The sequence below is a fragment of the Tympanuchus pallidicinctus genome, unplaced genomic scaffold, assembly GCF_026119805.1.
Source record: "Tympanuchus pallidicinctus isolate F22 unplaced genomic scaffold, pur_lepc_1.0 scaffold1, whole genome shotgun sequence".
Taxonomy (NCBI): domain Eukaryota; kingdom Metazoa; phylum Chordata; class Aves; order Galliformes; family Phasianidae; genus Tympanuchus; species Tympanuchus pallidicinctus.
In genome coordinates this window covers 49,982,950-50,002,341 of record NW_026294618.1, presented here as the reverse complement: position 1 = coordinate 50,002,341, position 19,392 = coordinate 49,982,950, and the positions used below count along the sequence as shown (strand labels likewise).

At 38.6% G+C, this 19,392-nt stretch overlaps 1 protein-coding gene across 2 annotated transcripts in view; it reads right to left on the bottom strand.

Annotated features, from left to right (window-relative positions):
* The window catches only part of NKAIN2 (sodium/potassium transporting ATPase interacting 2), a 508,528-nt gene that overhangs the window by 7,271 nt on the left and 481,865 nt on the right, over positions 1 to 19,392 (bottom strand). For both annotated transcript variants that reach the window (XM_052677954.1, XM_052677964.1), the window contains exons 5-6: positions 15,610 to 15,670; positions 403 to 484 (exon numbers count right to left, since the gene is read on the bottom strand). In XM_052677954.1, the coding sequence (XP_052533914.1) occupies positions 403 to 484; positions 15,610 to 15,670 (143 nt within the window). The remainder of the gene's footprint in view (positions 1 to 402; positions 485 to 15,609; positions 15,671 to 19,392) is intronic.

Genomic DNA, 19,392 nt, shown 5'->3' with positions numbered 1-19,392 from the left:
AATGTAAAGACTGGAAATGAGGCACAGCTTCAGTGAACAGATATCTGTATTAGTAGAGACTAATACTGAATGCGTCCACTTTTGACATCCAAGTTTTGTCAGCTGACTAGTTCCTACTAAATGAAATTTGTGCTGCCTTGGAGTGGAATCTGCATGAATGGAAATGAGGTAAAATCAGGTGAGAGCTCAGTGTTATTTAAACAACAGCGACACTTTGTATCCTGCATAAGAAATCATTATCAACCAGCAGAAGAATAATGCCGGTGCTTAAGTGTAGCTTGAATTCAGTTCAGCAAAAAGGCTTCTGCCTATTCTGAATTTTTAAGTGATGTCATCTTTCACTTCAATGATCCTTTAATATCAGCCTGCCACTGCAGAACATCTCTGAAGTTGAGTACTTACATATACATAGGCTGTAGCTGTAAATGAGATGTCTTCTGTGGGCCTTGATAGCCGTAAGAGTCAAATCCACCTATGAAATCAACTGAAAAAGAAGCAAATTACCTTCATTAGAAACATCTTTGCAGAAGTGATAGGCATTATCATTCAAGAGCCACCCGGCACAGATTATTTTTGACAGACCCCCTAATAATCTGTTAAAATGAGAACAGCTAATTGTGGTGACGCATAAAATGGGTGGGAAAAAAAAGGCAAAAGGAAAAGGTCCTTCTTTATCTTTTAAATGAAAATAAATTTTAAATCACAGAAAGACAATAAGCAATAAAAATTGTCTGTCTGTCAGGAAGAGACACATATCACTCTTTTTCGTGTGGGCCACCTGACTGGAGTACAAAGCAACATGCTATTCAGACATTACAGATGCTGCAAACCATTTATTTGTTAGTGTGAATACATTACTTCTGACTGTGATTACTGTCTGCCTTGCTGACATACTATGGTTTAGTGATGTAGAGGAGAAAGCACATTGATCTGACTCTGAGACACAGAAGTTTCCCCGATTCCCTCCTTTGACTTTTGGGTTGCAATGCGCAGAGGGCTGGAACAATTTATCTGAGCTTCAGAGATGAGACAGATCTAAGGGAAGCAGCATTTCTCTCGAGGCACTGGAGGTCTGTAGGAAGGTTGCAGGGTGGGTGTTTTTTATTAATTCACAACACTCACAGTTCCCAATGGTCTTCTCATGTTTATTTTAAACAACTTCCAGGGCAACTCAATCTCATCTGACTCTGAAACTCCTGTTTCTCTAATTTAACACTCTTTTTACACAGGTAAATGCACACCCTTTGCTTCTTTTGCACCAAGGGATCTGACTGTTGGCTTTTCAGGTTTATTTCTGGGCACCTCTTGTTCCTGACATATTGTCTCTCATACACAGATGTGAAATTGATTTTACTTTGAAAGAAAATGGAGAAAGAATTCAGATACAGAAGTGCATTCTTCGTAAGTCTGTACAGTGTTACTGAAAGACTGGTTTTGTGTACATTAAAAAATAATAACAACAGAAAAAGTAATAAAATATTTTGACAGAAGCTGCCTTATTGTGGATATAAACACAGTAACATTCCCACAAAAAATCACAAAATGTAGATTTATAACTATTGGTTTGAGAACTTTCACAGTGGTTTATGTCCTCAAACTTGCATTTATGTGATCTTTTTTTTTTTTAATTAAGATTTCCCTCAATATCTACCACACTTAAGAGTGCCTTTACATGCACTCCAAGTGTTATAACATCATGTTCTTGTAATCCTCTGTCCACCATATGGCTTGCAAGCAAATAGCCACCAACACTCTATGTTGGACCACCACTGTTTGCCTCCATTGCAACCGTGGGCATGTTGAACTTGTCATCCACCTTCTTTCATGGCCAGAATGACCCCTGAAGAAGTCATTTATCCAATTCTGTGCCCTGTGGCAGGATTAAATATATTCCATCTCAGAATGACGTTTAACTAAATTAATCTTTGATACTAGTCATGAAGAAGATTCTATAGTCTCTCTGTGTTGCCTTTCCATGTGCCTAACTTCCTAATGTCTAATTTAAATTTAATTTCCTGCAAATTAACTACTTTTCTACTTTTTGGTCTTCTCTTCAAAGGATATGAAGAAAAGCCATTTTTTTTTTCCTTTTATGACTATTTTCAAGTTTTTTTTGTAGATACTATTTCCTTTTTTTTTTCTATTTTTTTTCCTTTTTCTTTTTCTTCCTTTTCCTTTCTTTTCTTTCTCTTTTTTTCCCCCTTTTTTTTTTCTTTTCCCAAAGGCATCACACCCATGCTAAATAATCAGATCTTTATCTGATAAGTGATAAGTGCAGTCTATCCAGGTGGTCTTTTGTCTGAAGAGTTCAGATTGATTGTACCCCACAGGAGTTCTTTTATACTTGTCTGTATTGAATTTCATCTTTTTTAGTCCACTTCTCAAGCTCATTCTGGGTACTAATCCCAACCTTGCAAGTGCTCCAAACCCTTCCAGTTTGGTTTTATCTGAAATTTTTGTAAACATTTTCTTCTCTAACAATCAGAAAAACTGTATTACAACATGAATGTATGTTTGGAAGCACACTACATTAATAGGAAGCGAATGAAGAATTTACTGTGAATGTTATTTAGTGAAATACTAAGTTGGAGGAAATGAAAAAAACCTCAAACATAATGAATGCAGCAAAAAGAATGGAAACCTTTGCTGTACCTTTTTTGTCTGCTTGTTTTTGTTTAGCTTTGTTTTGTTTGTTTTGTTTTTCTCACTCTTGACCTTTGACAAGATGTACATTTGAATGAGTATCCCACTGGTGTCAATTCATGCAATTTATCTGATATGGAATTGTCCTGCTTTGCATTTTTTCATCTTCTCAAGACCCTTCACGCAACCAGTAAATCATTATTAGAAGGCTGTGGGGATTGATGCTCTGTTTTATAATCATGGGGTAAAAGGTCTCAAGGGTGCTTTAGGGTTGTTTTCAGAAAGGAAGAATGAAACAATGTGTTAAAAAAAAAAAAAAAAAAAAAAAAAAAAAAAGATTTCTCTAAGTAAAACAAGTTTGGGTGGGCACAAGAGAAAGATGCATGCTAAGTATTTCTATGTGCACTCATCTTTGTCCTGGTGCACAAAGTAAACACAAAGTGTTACTACACCAGATTGTTAGGTGACAAGACAAGATCATAAAGCTGTGTTAGGCTGATAGTAGAAGCTCCCACGTGTGTAACCAAACGACCATAGAATCACCAAAGTCAGAAAAGATCACCAAGATCACCTGTCCAAACACTCACCTACCACCAATATTTTCCCACTAAACCATGTCCCTTGGTAACACTCATGATTGCACCAACTCCCTAGGAAGCCCATTCCAGCACCTGGCCCCTCTTGATAACCAGGGCAGAAGATACTATTGAGACCTTGTTGAGATGTACAATGTACATGTACAATGCAACAACAAACGTGGCTAGGTATGTAAACATAAGTAATAGAAAGTGAATTTCAATGCAAAGAATTTCAGTAATTTCTTTGTAGCAAGTTTGATTCATGGCAGTAGCTTCTCAGTTAGCCTTGCAAAGCCTGCAGTGTCCAGACTGCATTAAAAGCTCCCCGTGGACTCTGAGGTAGTTTCTTAACACATGCAAAATGCTGCCCTTTCTGCAGGCATTTTATTCTTGCTGTGCCTGAAAGGTCACTAAAAGTGTCGTTCTACTGATACATTCCTGGCAGCACTAACATGAGATGAATAAAACAAGACTCATTAGCTGAATCACTACTGAGGCTTCTATCCTTAACCTTATCCATCAAATATGTTTTTTGACTATTCTATTTTACATTCATCTTACTTGTCACTGTTATCAGAAGTGTCTCTTTTGTCATGTTTTGCTTGAGTAAAAGCATGTGTGTATATAAACAAACACAGAATCCCATTCATTTGAACTATTGGATTCTGAGATGCTTATTTTCTTGGCTGGTTTTAAATAGTATAACAACAGTCCTATTTATTTGTAAAAAATGTTACAAGAAATTTGGCCTGAGTTTTTTCTTCCTTTGCTGATGCTAAGGGCCTTGTGAGGCATGAGATGGTGGTTGTAACTGTAATACAAACAGAACATTAGCTTCAACATAGGAATATATTTTCTATTGCTTTCTAGAGATATTTTTCTCTATTTCTGCAGAAGATTTTTCTCACCTTGTATTCTGTCCCTTGCAGGCAGCTCAAATCACAGTCAGATTGTCCCTTCTTACCAGGGTGCTGGAGCACAGTGTTCTCTGTGGTCACCCAGCTGCACTTCATATGACCACTGGTTTGTGGTTTTTTTGAAAACCTTTGTGTCACAGAGAAATGGGTTTGTGCTCACTTTCCTCACACAGAACCACTGAATCACAAAATTGCAGGGGTTGGAAGACATCTCAAGAACTCATCAAGTCCAACACCCCTGCTAAAGCAGGTACCCTACAATAGGTTACACAGCTAGGCATCCAGATGGGTCTGGGATATCTTTGTAGAAGGAGACTCCACAACCTCTCTGGGGTAACCTACTCCAGTGCTCTGTCATCTTTACCAAAAAGCTCTTCCACATTTTTGTATGGAACTTCCTATATTCAAGTTTTAAGCCATTGCTCCTAGTCCTATACCAGATTGCTAGTTCCTGGATCATCCTATCTACTCCTCTTAAAAATGACTGTGACTTTTTTCTACCAGCAGGGACTTCACCTGACCACCACGACTTTTCAAATATGATTGAGAGTGGTTCGGCTTCTATACAAAACCAAATCTCACCTTTTCTCCGTGAAATTTATCGCATAATTAAACACCACTTCCAGTTCAGAATGGCTAATACCAACACTCTCAGCCTCTACTCCCTGTGAGCGATGGCACAGCTCTGCCTGTCATTTGGGGTTACAAGTTAGATGTCAGCTTTGGTTTGGTTTGCATATGATTTAATTTCTGACGATTATTTTTGCATATTGAAGAGGAAGACTTTTTTGTCTGTTGACACAGCTATAACATTTACCCAGGACTCTTGGTGTCAAACATCATTACTGTTCCTTTTCTGTACTCCCCAAATGTTGAGTTAAGGAACCAAAAGGGCAGAGCTTTGGCTATGATACTCCTCTCTGCATCCTGCTACTGATCACATCTTCTATATCACATCAAGTAGAAGCTAAATCCTTCTACACTTAAAGCCTTCTGTAGGGACTCCACGTCAGTCTTTCCTTCTTCAATTTTTAATGCTAAGTTCTGCCCCCATGCTGCCAGCTTGACCTGTGTACTTGTAAAATTTCCAAATATTTTCTCTCCTTCTGAGAAGTTCTTCATAAGCAGTTGTCTCAGAAGTGTCAGTGCACTGATATTCTTGTCTACTACAGAGACTAATGTTTGTTCTTTGTGCTTTTTGCCTGTACTCAGCAGCTGCCTGTTGTCTGATAAATAGATTGCAAGCTCCAAAAAGCAGAGCTGGCTTTGTGCAGCGATTGGCATCATGCTCATCCTTAAATATATTAATGAATCTAAAGCCCTAACATAATATTAAAAATTTACTACTGTACAGAATAAAGATGGCATCATTTAAAAAAGTCCTATGACCAAAGAAGCATATGTACTTGTACACACAGGTGTTTTCTGCATTTGTGCAACATGACTGCACATGATTCCTGCATGGTACAGCACAGAGAGAGAACATGCGGTGTACATGTGCTACATCTGCATTGTGAAGGCACTGATTCTGGAGGGCAAAGATTCAGGCCCTGTAGCCTCAGGGAAGCAGTGATCAAATTCACTGCACAGCAAGGCACCACTCTGTGCTCCTGGCTAGGATGAAACACATCACTGAGACAATGCTGGTGTACAAATGTCTGAGGAAAGAGTGAGTTATGCACAACTGCTGAGAGTTAAAAGCTAGCCAAATTCAGAAAAAAACAAAAAACCAACCAAACAAAAAACAACAGAGAGGAATAACATAAAACTTGTCTTTAATAACCTTGGAAATGAGAAATAGAAAAAAGTATATAAAAGAACATATGGAGAAACCCTTGCTCCTACAGCTTTGCCAGTACCCTGCCACCCGCCGCACTGGTGATGATGCTTCCATAGGCATTAGGGCTGTAGCCTTTCTGTGCTGTGAACATAATCTGGTGCAGGTTACACAATGCAGCGAGCAGGAGGAGATTTGCTTGAAAACAGTCTCAATAAAGTTTGTTTACAATCATCATCAAATGTTATTGCTCTTTGCATTGAGCATATCACAAAATTTAGACTCACGAAGCATGATAAAGCAGGGAAGGAGGGCATTTGCCAGGAAATGCAGCTGAACACTTCCTGCCAGCACAAGGATGGTCCTCAATGGCATAAGGACTTGGAGGCAGGGCCTGGCTCTTGCTGCGCAATGAGCTGCCTGAGAGTGCTCCTAGCTCTCTTATTTATTAGGTGAAACGGAAACACTGGGTTTTAAAATCAGAACTTCACAGCATTTCTGAGCCCCATGATATCCACAGTGGTATGCGAAAGCCCCACACAAATTTCTGCAGTTTCTCAGCTCGTATTCTGCCCGGCTGCTATTATTTCCTTCCTGTTTATTTTTACAATTGTCAAATTATTCTCTGATATTTGCCCCACACGTTTTTGTTGTTTTGTTTGTTGTTTTTTCTTTTCCCCTTTAGATTCTTCTCTTCTTATGATGTTACTTTTTGGATAAGGTATACCTGTCATCTTTATCCATACCTGCTAGATGACAAAGGCTCAGATTTTTTTTTTCTGTGACAAACTTGTCCAAGCCTCATAAAGCACCTGTCAAAGATGTCTGCTCAGCTGCAAGAACAGTAGTAATCTGTAGAATATGTTCTTTTACTAAGCTGGACAGACCTGGTTATTGCCAGATAACAGCCATTTACTTCCAAATGTTCTTACTGAGCAAAAAAATCTAGCCCTGAAACAGCTTTTGTCTGATAATGCATTCTAGGAATTAAAGAAAATGCAGACTAGGGCTGAATTATCATAGAGCAAATGAAATCAATGAATCACTAGAATAAAATTGTTCTAAGCCAATTCATTGCTAGGGGCAAGTGATAAAAAGAGGAAAAAAGAAAAAAGAGGTGAAAAAAAAAGAAAAAGGAGAGGAAAAAGAAAATGCCTGGGGCAGTGGCCTCCAAGTGTGACCACCGCATTAATAAATTAGAATAAGACTCATTAGTAGGTGTAACAAAGTGGAGAATTAAAGCCCAAATCTATGAAAGTTAACAACCTAGTAATAATGAAGACTTATCTAGCTATTTAAAAGGGAAAGTAATAAGGAAAACTTTAGCAGAAGGCGTGCTGGTAAGACGAATTTAGCACAAAGTTACGTCCCAAGCTTGTGGGAAACTGTAGGGAGCTCACACTGATTTTCAGTAGGAGAACACCAAGGTCATGGGCAGGTGGCCTCTCCAGGGCTGCTGGATGTGAATGCAAACCTGTCCCAACCACAGTGGCACACCAACACCTCCTTTCACCAGAGATGTTGCCACCCCTCAGTCAGGGCTGAGCCTGGCTGGCCAAGGCTGACTGTGCTACACCTGCTCGTTTTGGCTGATCCCAACAAGTAGCAATAAATGATTCAAATGTAAATGAAGTCTTTCTCCACTGATAAAACAGAGCACAACAGTCTGCCTGAAACCATTTTCCATGCAATTGTCCTTTTTTTTTTTTTTTTTTTTTTTTTTTTTTAACCTTGCCTGATTTCAAATATGTTTTATTTTTCAATCTCAAAATATTTTTTCACATTTCCTATTCAGCCATGGCAACAATCAGGGAATGCGTTAAAAATCAAGTGTGGCTTTTGCTGTCAAAGCTGTCACTTGTCACTACCTCATTTCTGCCATCTGTTTTACACAGCCATGAGGACAATGTTATATGTGAGCTGGATTTCTTTGCCTTCTTCCCCCAAAATAATTAATGATAAGACAAGTAATATTTACAAAGCATTTTCGTAAAAAATACTTTCTTCTTTGTAAAAAAGATGCTAACTGTTCATTCCCTCATTCAGCATTCATGTGTTGATCTTTTCCAACAATTCTGCAACATGCCTTTCTTGAAAAGATAAAACTTAGATGGTGAATAGTTAAAAAAAAAAGATGCAATATATCCCTCTGGCTGTTACAGCACATTGATTTTATTAAGCAGTATTCCATTGTGATGAGCTGCTGGAATGGAAATATTACTTCCTTCAAGCCCCACATTATGTTATTTAGACATTTTTAAAACTTGAAGTTGACAAGCCCCACAAGAGGCAGTGATGGATGCAAGGGGAGTGGCAGGGAAGACAGCAAGGGAGAACAAAAATTAGCATAGATGAAGCCAGCAATGGCACCATTTCCCCCTGTGTGTTTTTATTTATATACTTGCCTCATACTACAGTCCTGTCTCCTAGGGATTCCTTGAACATCAACTTCATTAGTTATGAAGGCAGCAATCCATAACCAATTTTCTTTTCATGTCAAGCTTGTTCATGTATAAACCCAGCCCTTTTGTTAGAAACATTTGCAATTAATCCCACAAACAAAGGAAATGCAAATTGTACAGTCTACCCTAAGCAACCCCTCTGACTCAAGGTCCTGACCACCATCTATTATACACTAAAATGAATTGAAATTCCCACTTTGAATCTAACCTAATTTTCTACTGATAATAGGCAAGGATTCCCAGAAGTACTCTATGCATCTTGATAGTAACATCCTAATTTCCTTTCCTGGTAAATGTTTTAAATAAGATTTTAACACCAAAGGAAATTAACCTTTAAATTAATTGTAATTATAAAATGCCATCACTGATTTTGTCTTCAGACTAATTACTTGCTATTATTTAAACAAACTGCACCTCCTCTGAGCTTTAAGTTTCTTTCTCTCTCTTCAGTGCAATACCAAATGATCCACGATCAGGCTGTGTAATGTTTCCCAAGCCCTGTGGCACCTGGAATGCTCAGGTCCACTTGCATCTCAAACACAGCCAGTCTCAGTTGTCACAGTATCCCACAGTAGCATTTTTCCCAGTATTTTAGTCTCATACTCTGCAGCTCTGATATCTTCAGCCTGGGCTTTCTAACCAGCAAGCAAGACTCGTGGGATGCAGAATGCCTCTCGTTTGCACCATCAAGAATGAGATGCTCAACAAGAGCCTTCTGCTCTTGCAGAAGTTCCATCCAAAGTAAGACATGACTGGAAAGAATGACATGAGAAACAGTTTCTGATATTTGAAAAAGGGTGATTCTGTACAGGCAACTCAGAAATTTCCTGGGTGGTCCTGGTGGCAGAGCAGCTCTCCAAGCAAACTCTCTTTAGGATAATTACCATGAGGCGGTACCATGGGATTTCAAAGGCTTCACTCCTTCTGCTTCCATCAGCATCATGGCAGCTTATTATCTCTTATTTATCTCTTATTTCTCTCCCTTTGGTTTACTTATGTTCATGTAGCAGTCACTACCCTAAACAAAACAAGTAAACAAAAAAGCTTCTAATTTAGCCACAGGCTATAAATTAGAGAGCACAGCTGAGAAAAGCAAACTTTAGCTTCAGCTTTTGTAGTCTGTTCATTGAATTCTCATTCATGAGTGACCTGTTCAACAGCTGGAGAACAATTGTTTTTAATGTTGGCTTGTAATTGTTACTACATTATTTTGTTCCTATGCTTCCTTTTAAACTGCCTGGGCTTTTCTTAGCATTGACCAAACAGATCAGACCAACAGTTCATCCTGTTGTGAATAAAGTGTTTAACATAGACGGGGCAAGATGCTCCTTGGTATTACTGATTACAGTAGAATTCCTGATTATTGATTTAAACTGGAGGCCTGGTTACATATGGCTGTAGGTATGTCAGATGAATCTCCTCCATGGCATCCTGTGACATCTGTGAGGGGGCCAGAAATGCAAGAGTGTTTCCCCTTACCGTACTGCCATTCTTTATGCCAGGTTCTGCTTCTATTACTTTGATGATTTAAAGGGTTTGAAAATGAAGAACCCCCTCCCACTTACCAAAAATTAGCCATAAATTTTGTAGTATTCCTTCACAATTTGAAGGAGGCACTTGAAGATTTTGAAAACCTGCGGTAGCATGGAAAAAAGTGAAGACAGAATGATTGCTTGGTGCAAGACAGAGGGCACATTACACATATTAATGGTAGGTGCAAAGGTAACAAAACATGTCTGAAGTGCTGGAACTCCTTCACCCAGGAGGCTGTGTCTGATGAATATGTTCTTGGTAGAAACAGAAGGGTACATGTTTAGGAAGAAAGGCCCATTGTCTGCAGCCAAGTGTGACCACAATGAAACCACTTTTGGCAAGTTCCTGAATTGCAAATTACTGCCAGAATTTTCAGGGAGCCACAGACCTGTTCTGTTCTTAGGTGTCTGTATGAGATGTATATGTCCAAGTAAGCATCAGGTGTTCTTCACTGCTTGATAATAGGATATTGAGCTGGATAGAGCTGATACCTCCCTTCTAATTTTTTTGTTCATGTGTAACAGATAGGTAACACTATCTTGCATATTGCAGCTGTGGGAGTAAAGAGACCTAAAAAGCTGCCCAGGAAAATGACCTCCAGAGTTGCATTTAGGCTCAAACCTGTACAAAGAAAGGTGGTTTCAGTTATCTACAGCCATCCCTCAACATTAGATTCTGATCCATCTCTTCATCCTTTCTAGCCTTCTCCTATCCCGGTAGTCTCAGAATTTACAGCCTTATTGACCAGAAGATGGGAAGAGAAGGAAATAAGGAAAATTAATGCTGAACATTTGCTACTAGTTTCTCTTTGTTTTAGAGATTTTTAAGTAGGGATGGAAGGTGGGGTATTACTTCTCTGTCATGTCTCACTAAGCAGACCTTGAAAAGAATTTGTCACAGAAGTAAAGTGATATCGAAGCATATTCTGTATTTCAAAAGTGCCTTTCATCCCAGAAGCTCAAAGGTATGAGGCAACACGCTTGCAGATTTCTCCCTGCCATTATTTTCCATTTTAGACAAGGGAAACAGGAGTATTGTGAGGTTAAACAACCTAACCATAGGTGGAAGGCAGGCTGTAACAGAGCTAACAATAAAAGTCTTTTCTCCCTATTTTGATATGTTTATCAAAGTTTCTCATCTCTTACAAATAATACATTTAATACTGTCTTCTAAAAGAAAATCTTTTCACCATCTTTGTACTACATAGTCAAGCATAGGATCCCAGAATGGGTTGTTGTTTGGCATTGAGTTTATCGGAACATAACAGCTATGCTGCATTGCATACCAGGCGATATCCACTATCCAGGGTATTGTATTCTTGAATGTTTTCTGTAATTCAAATAGAATCTTGAATTCAAGCTTTTTCAGAGGGGAATAAAATAATTTCAAAAGGTTATCTAAAGCTTTATTTCTGTGTCAGACAGACACAAATGCTGTGCTCAATGGGATATAGAGAAAAATCTATTTGAACCCAGTTGCAATTTCTTTTTCTTCACTCTTTACCTAGTAACAGTGCTGAGAGAAAAGAAGACAGTGAATATACAAGTTGAGTTCTTGCTAGTGTGAGATGATAGTGCAAAGGTTGTACCTCATTGCACTCTGGGAATAATCAGGTCAGATTTCTTCTGTTTGCCTTGGAATTGTGATATGATGGATAAATGCTGCTTTTTCCCCTTGTTTAGAAAACAGGTCCAAACTGGAGCTGGATTAAGATTTCACTATAGAACACAGACTGAGTTTGCGATTATCTCCAGTCATTTGGGCTGAGATTCATTCCTGACCAGGGCAGCCTCTCTAATAGCAAGGCAGTCCACTTTCTCTCACCAGAATCTGCAAGGAGAGTGTAGAATTCCCTCTTCAGTAACCTAGGCTTTTTTTTTTTTCCATTGTCTGCAGACAAAAATCCACAGGAGGATGAAGCTTCATTGCTTGGAATCTAGAGCTTTCTACTAAATATCTGTGTATTTAATAACGTTTTCAGAAATACACTGAATTTAGTTTACTAAGGCAGTAACATCTTATAGCAGGGTGCCAAATTGCTAGTGAGGAAATGCACATTAAATGAACATTTCAGTGTTATTAAAAATAATGTGCAGCCTTTGAAAAATGCAGGACTAATATGATTTTGGAAAGCAAATGAGGTGCTCCGGTAAGTTTACAGCTGTGGAATGCCTCCAAGTAATGATTGTTGCTGACATATTCATGCTTTATTTTTAATTGCTACAGCTAATAACGCTAATGAAGAAAGAATGACAATAGCTTAGTCATTCCAGTGGCAATACTGAAAAGGAGAGTGCTGAGTTGACAGCAGTCCTGCTGGGCACCCATCCTCCCTTGTCTTTCCCAGACCAGACCTGAGCTGCCCCAAGATTCAAGGGTCATCCTCACTACACAACCATAGGGAACAAAATGCAGACGGGGCCACCAGGAGTGGTGAAGCACTGACAAGAGAAGTAACTGGGGAAAAGCCACGTTTGTCTCATTCTTGGAGATGGCTGCTGTGTTTTGGCTCTGGTGTTCACACTGTTAGGGTACTGCTTGAGATTACAGTGAGAAGGAAAGCAGCTTTCTCTGTAATTTTTGATGTAGATTTAATCCAAAGCATGTTGTTTTCATGAAAAGTCGTTCAGACTTGTACTTTGATTTAGAGGGTTTCCTGCTGGATTTATTTGGTGTGTGAGTTATCAAAACCCCAAGGCTTGCTGACTCAGCCTTATTTATGACCCTGATTTGATCACTCTATTGTTCCATTCTTAATCCTTCAGTGAGGTTAGAATAGGTTAATCTAGTGAAATACTTGCTTAATTCTACCCTTGCTCATTTTTTCTTTTATGAGAATATAGTTATTATTTCAGCTTCCAATTGCTCTGAGAGCAAAGCTAATTCAGCTGAAACGTAACTTGATTGTGTTTCTACAGTTGAGACTCTATGCCAACAGGAGATGAGGCACCTTCTCTTTTCCAGAGAAATGCTGATAAGCTGATCTGTTTAAAGTTTGGAACACTCTTCTGGCTGGCTATTAGAGAATGCTTGACTTTTTCTGTAGTCTCATGCAATGCTGTCTACTCCTGCTGGCTCAGTGTTCTTGCCTCTTACAATTCTTTTCTGGGCTGCTGTTAGCTCCCATGACCCATTAGCAAAAGAAATGAAACTGAAGATATGGATAGTCACCAAATCCATCACAGGTATCAAAAGGCTTTTTCTACCGACTCTGTCTCATCAGATGGTATTTGGGACTCCTCTGGAGTGTGCTGATATGGTTGTCCTTATGGTCATCTGTGTTTGGCAGGAGCACGCCCCTTTCATGCAGTTACTGAAAACCAGAAATCTGGATTTCTCCTGTGATGCCTATGAATACAGAGGTGGTTAAAAAATGTCTGTTTTCCCCTCTTGTTCTTCCTAGACCTCTTTGAAAGACCTCTGGGAAAGAAGTGTGGAGGAGCTGTTTTGTGGCAACTGGTCCTCCACAGCGGACATATCTTTAATGTGCCAAAGGTGCACAAGTTGCCAAACCGCATGCAAGCACAAGCCTGTTCTCACCTCTTACCAGACATGGATGCTGAGCAGTGATTATGGGCAGCACAATAATTCGTACTGTGCTAGATATCCAGTAAGCCTGTGGAAGGGAGCTCACTGTGGGCAGGAGGGTTGTTTTCTGTGCTACAGAGCTTTCTTCTTAGCAGCACACCAGATTTGGCAGCTTGAAGTATTGTGAAATTAAAGCTGTCTTAATTTCTACTGGGAGCACTCCCTGCCCAGTTCTAGTTTTAGAATCTTTTACTCAATTTAGATTTGTTTTCTTGTGCTTTCTCTCTCCTTTGGCAACATGTCATTCTATTGCACTCCTCTGGGAGTAACAAATCCCTTACAGGTGCTATGCTATTTAGTGTTTATATTTGATAAGAAGACACCTAAACATACCTTCTTCAGTACTTTCACAGATGGAATCGTCTCATGCAGATCAGGCAAGTGTGAAAGAGAAATTTATGGTACCTCAAGGGGCCAAATCTGGTCTAAGAGTTATTACTGCATAGGGATAACTTAGCCACTGTGTAGTTTCCTTTCACCATTTTTTCCATCCAGGATCCCAAAGCAGTGAGACCACAAGGCAGGTGGAGTGGGGCTTTATCCCAATGTGCCAGTGGGCTCTGACAGGCTGTCAGGATGGCTCACTGGCAGGAAGGAGTGACCTGGTGGAGGTGTGCTAACAAAGTAATAAAGGCCTCAACATAGGCAAGACAACCACAAGAAAACGTTCAAAGAAGCATGACAATCTGTGGCTTCTGAACAACAGGGAGCTCCCTCAGCTGTGAGCAGGAAACAATAGCATATTGGCCATGGTGCTTTGCTGCCAGAAACACGTCTTACAGCCCACAGGAGAGATCTTCCAAATGTGCTTCGACTTTTGTGCCTGTTCAGCAAGCCAAGACACTAGTCCCTTCCTTGCTTTTTACTTACATTGTTTCTTAAAGTGTTGCAGAAGACTGACAAAGATTTAAGTCCTCAGAAAAGAAGGCAAGATGGTAGTAAAAAGGGATTTCACCTAGGGGCAAGGATTCACCATCCTCCAGCACTTAGCTGGAAAGCAGGAAAAAGCACACATACTTTGAGTCCATCTCTAAGAAATGAAACACATTCAAAGTGCACCCCTGCTTCACACACTTGTCTCAAATTCCTTTTACTCTTATGCCTTCTCACCTCCACAGATACACAGACAACTGAGAGGAGCATCATCTGAGAGACCTCCGAATGAGGTTTAGTTTCAGCACTAAATCTTCCCTTGATGGCTCACAGTGGCACTGTATTGCCAATAGATTACAGGGTTTCAGCTGCTTTCAATACACAGCAGAGCACACAAAGGAACCCCTGCCAGCCCTAGCAGTGCTCTCAGTCAAATAAAAGCCCTTTAGCTTCCTGTTGCAAAACTCTCTCTAGGATTCATGTATATTTTATCAAAGTTACATGCAGCTCTGATACTTGCTTCTAAAGTGCTTTAGCATGAATCCCAAGATGTACTGAAACACTGCAGTGGCCCTTTTAAAAAAATCAAGGTTAGGGTAGAGAAAAAATAAAATGGCTTGGCTTCATTGCATGTGTTAAAAGCAAATTCTGATCAACAGGCCTATATTGATATAAATAAACAGAAGAAAAACATACATCTACATTAAATCATTTTGCTCCTTGTAATTGTACCCTGGGAGAAGCACAAACAAAGAGAAACTCCACAGTTTCACCTCTCATAAACGAAGGTCCTGCAATGATCTAAAGCTATTTCTTGCCAGAAGTGCTTCTACAATACAGCACTGAGGTCAACACAGAAGAGCTATACCCTCAGTGGAAGCCAATTACTGTGAAGACAGTTAACAGCCTGGAATAAGAATTAAAAAGAAAAGAAAAAAAGGACAAAAGGTTGTGTTTGTCAACTGGGATTTTTTGGTGTGTGTGTCTTAAGCTGTGAGAAAAGAAAAATTTACAGTGATCTATTCAGAAGAAACGAGTGTGGATTATTTTAAGCTGCATTTCATTACTCCTTTGTCTTTCAGGCATTTGGAAATTTTAGATCAAGATAGATGGGCAGAAAGCAAGTTCTGGCTACAGAATAATAGGGAATTAGGTAGAAGTCAGCAAGAGCCAACATAGCAGAGGGGTGATTTAAAAAACAGAATTCATTTTGTATGTAATAAAGCTTTAGTACTTACAGCTGTCCTCTTCTTCAGTAATACATTTCACAACATAACAGGCATAGATGAAGCCTGCCAGCTGAAACAAAATATAATAGCATTAGATGTAAAGCAAATACCATAGAAAAAGATGAGTTTGTTTTAGAAAAGCAGTAACAGAAACAACAGAAGTAACAAAATTCACTAGACTATGTTTCATGAGGCAATGATAATTCTTTGTAACAATTAGTTAAATCTAAGAATGAGTTAATTGACTTATTTTATATGATTCTTTTTGAAATTGTCATGAGTTGGCATTTTAAAAAATGCAACATATCCTTCAATAAAACTTCCAAAAATTGATCAATTTTTTTCCATTGCAGAAATATCTTATTTTAATTATTGAAAACCAGAAAACTAAGTGGATGGCTGGATGGATGGAGTTGAACAGCTGCAAATGTAAATACTTATACCAAAGTCAGAGTTATTTGTCAACAAAAACTAACCCTCTTGCAGAACTCTGCTTTTTTAGCAGAACATTGCCACCTAAACTTTGTGCACTTATAAACCAACGTTGTAATGATGTTTTATCACTTGAAATTAGGGCTGTAGATCTGACTCTGGAATGTGTTCCCATATTTCCAATCACTCCAAGCCTAAAGACATATCTGCCAATTTGGGTAGGTCTGGATGTGTTTGCATAAGCATCTCATGTTGCTGCTGGCAAATTCAGAACTTGTTCCCTTCATTCCTCTCCTCAGAACATGCCCAGAGGTGAATTCTAAACAGAAATAACAGAATTTCAATAAATAAATTGAAAATCTGGAGAGGTGCTCGAATACCATGGCAGATTGCTTATCTGAAACCATCACATGAAAAAAAACATAAAAATAGGTAAAAAATGGCAAATATCACAGATGCCATGGGACAAGTATGATCTGAGTCCTCTGCTAGTCCTTCCAGCAAGTTCTGTTCAATGGCCAAGACGTTATACCTATACCAGATGCAACATAACAGCATGTGTGTGCATGTTGCATTCTTTACATGGTTTCCTTATATGTAGGTCCGGAAAGCTTTCCCTACTTATTTACAGCAAACTGTTTCTCATCCTTCAGCTCATCACTGAAGTCTGCATGGTAGGAATTCAAAAGAATTCAGGTTGTTTCACCTCTTTGCAGTGAGAAGTGAGCTGTGCTGTTGATATCTGTTATTCTGAATAGTTCAGTTGTATAGCTGCAGACTCAACAGTAGGATTTTCAATCAGCTCTTTATGAGGATCATAATAATACCTAAAGGCTCCATCCAGGACTTGGCTCTCAGTGTGTATGGTGCAAAAATCATTGTCTGCGGCTGAGGGAAATCACAATCTTAATTTCAGACAAGCTAATCGCTGGGTCAGACAGTCAAAAGAGTACGAGGTCTGAGACAAGACCATGTGTTGTTATGGATGCTGATTAGAGTAAATGGATTTTTTTTAATGCATCTAAGGCACTTCTAAAGTCACTGGAATATTCTGGGTTCTTAAAGCCATTAATATTATGTAGACATGAAATACAAACAAATCAATTCTGTTTTTTACTGGTTTCATAGTGGAGGCTGTGACAATACTTAATTTACTCCAGCTCTTACATAGATCTTCCTAGTATTTCCTTCAGTCTTCATTGTAGAAAGCTCTCCACACGTATGAATGCTAGTTTCTAGTATCTGTATGTGTGAGATACAGCTAAAGAAAAACAGATAGCAAAAAAAAAGCAGTCCCAAAATTTTTCTGAAGAGATAGAGACTTGATTTGGAGACTACATTGCAGGAGTACAGATGTTGTCTACTAACTGCTTAGGCTCCTGTTGGGAGCCCTAAAGTGGCATTATAATAGAACTAAATCATTAATTTTGTCATTTATTATAAATCTACCTTATAGTACTGCTGGGAAGATTTTGCACCTGGGAAGAATGAAATATTCACTGCTGGGCACTAAGAATGCAGTATACCAAGAACAGTGGCATTCTGCTAATATCAGCATTTCATCTCTGCTTTATTGGACTGTTCTTTCCTTTGGTTTCTTGGTTTCATGACAGGGCTAATTTACTCCACTGATTTATGCACCACTGACTACAGTGACATTACATGAGGTTTAATCCAGCAAAGAATTAGGTCCAGAAAGGTTATTCATAAATGATTCTATTTTTGGGTACAATCCTTGGCTTAATAGTTTCTCCGTTCACTTTTTACACACAATCACATCCAAAAAACTGAACAGTTGCATCTCTGCTAGGCAACTACAATGGTGGTTTTTCTTTCAATACTTTACTATCTTCTAAAACACTACAAGCTCACGTTATTAACTAAACTTCTCTCACAAAGCACAGCAAACAAACTGTATCACAAACTGTTTAAAACTGATCTTTTAATCGTATTCAGTTGCATCTCTTAAATGTCTAGGGAACTCTTTTGATATATAAGTAAATCCTACAGCATTTCATCAGATGAGCTTGCTGATTAAAAGACTGCCTTTAAGCTAGAAATTGTTCTGTTCTAAATACAAATGGAAGTTTGCTTCCCTTGAGATAATCAAAGTTTTAAAATAAAGCTCCCTTTCTCCCACATCTATCCAAACCTTTCCTTGGTACAAATAAAAAAAAATAAATTAATTTGAACATTGCATTTTTTGGTTCATGCGTGTTTTCGTGTTTTTTCTCTCTTTTTTCATTTCTTTTTTCTTTTCTCCCCCACTTTTTTTTTTTTAGACCAATGTATTTATCAGTTCTGATTGAGTGGTAGACATTCAATATTAATCACCTAATTACATTAGCAACAGACAGCCTTTACTGGAAGTGAGAATTCAGATCTGAAAGTGGAGGACTTCAGTATGAGTGTGCTTGATGGCTCGAGCCTATGGTGACTACAGAGATCTCTGGGATGGGGAACAGAAGACTTCTTCCTCCCCAGTGGACTCAGGCTTCTGATGAGAAGAGTGGAACTTACTGGGGAACACAACAGAGCTCTTGTGTGGAAAAGTCAGCTAAAATTGTTAATGCATTCTCACAGAGACAAAGAGCTCTCACTAAATTTGTCACTTTTGTTATAGTGCAAGCTGCCTTTCTTTCACTTTACCTAATAAAAACACACCCTATCCACTTATGTTCAGCACTATGTATGTAAAGTAAATTGCAAACATATCACTGAGTACACTTCTCCCCCTGGAGAAGATGAGAAAAAAAGAAAAAAAAGAGGTTAGTCACAACGCTTAATGCATTCTTGGAAAGTCCTCAAGCATAGCTGTGCTGAACTCAGTATAAGAATTATACTATCTTCCTGATTCAGTATTTCAGGAGGATTTTTGTCTTTTATGAGAAGGACAGGAATGAGTCCTTAGAGATATAGAAGAGAATGAGCCTGACTGTCTCAGAAAATCATTTTAAAACTAGGAAGACTACCTTAGAAAATCTAGCTTCTTTGCATCTTTTTCATTAAAAAAAAAAAATCCCAAAAGATAAATATATTTATATATTAACCAGGCTTTTTTTCTATAAACCATGTAGCAATAAAAATTAATAGATGTAATGAACAGAAGAACAGATCTGCATCCCAGACTCATCCAGATTAGGTGTCTACATGTGTCTCATTTACATTTTAATACTGCAGCATGGGCCTCCAGAGGAGAAGGAACTATTAACACTCCTGCTCATTTATACCTATAGTGATCAGAGAATTAATGTTTTTATGAATCTCATTTCCTGAAACTTGAAAAAAAAATTGCTCTTTACTATTCTCCCTGATATATTCACAAATAAACATTGCTTTTCTGGAAGGTATGCACTACCC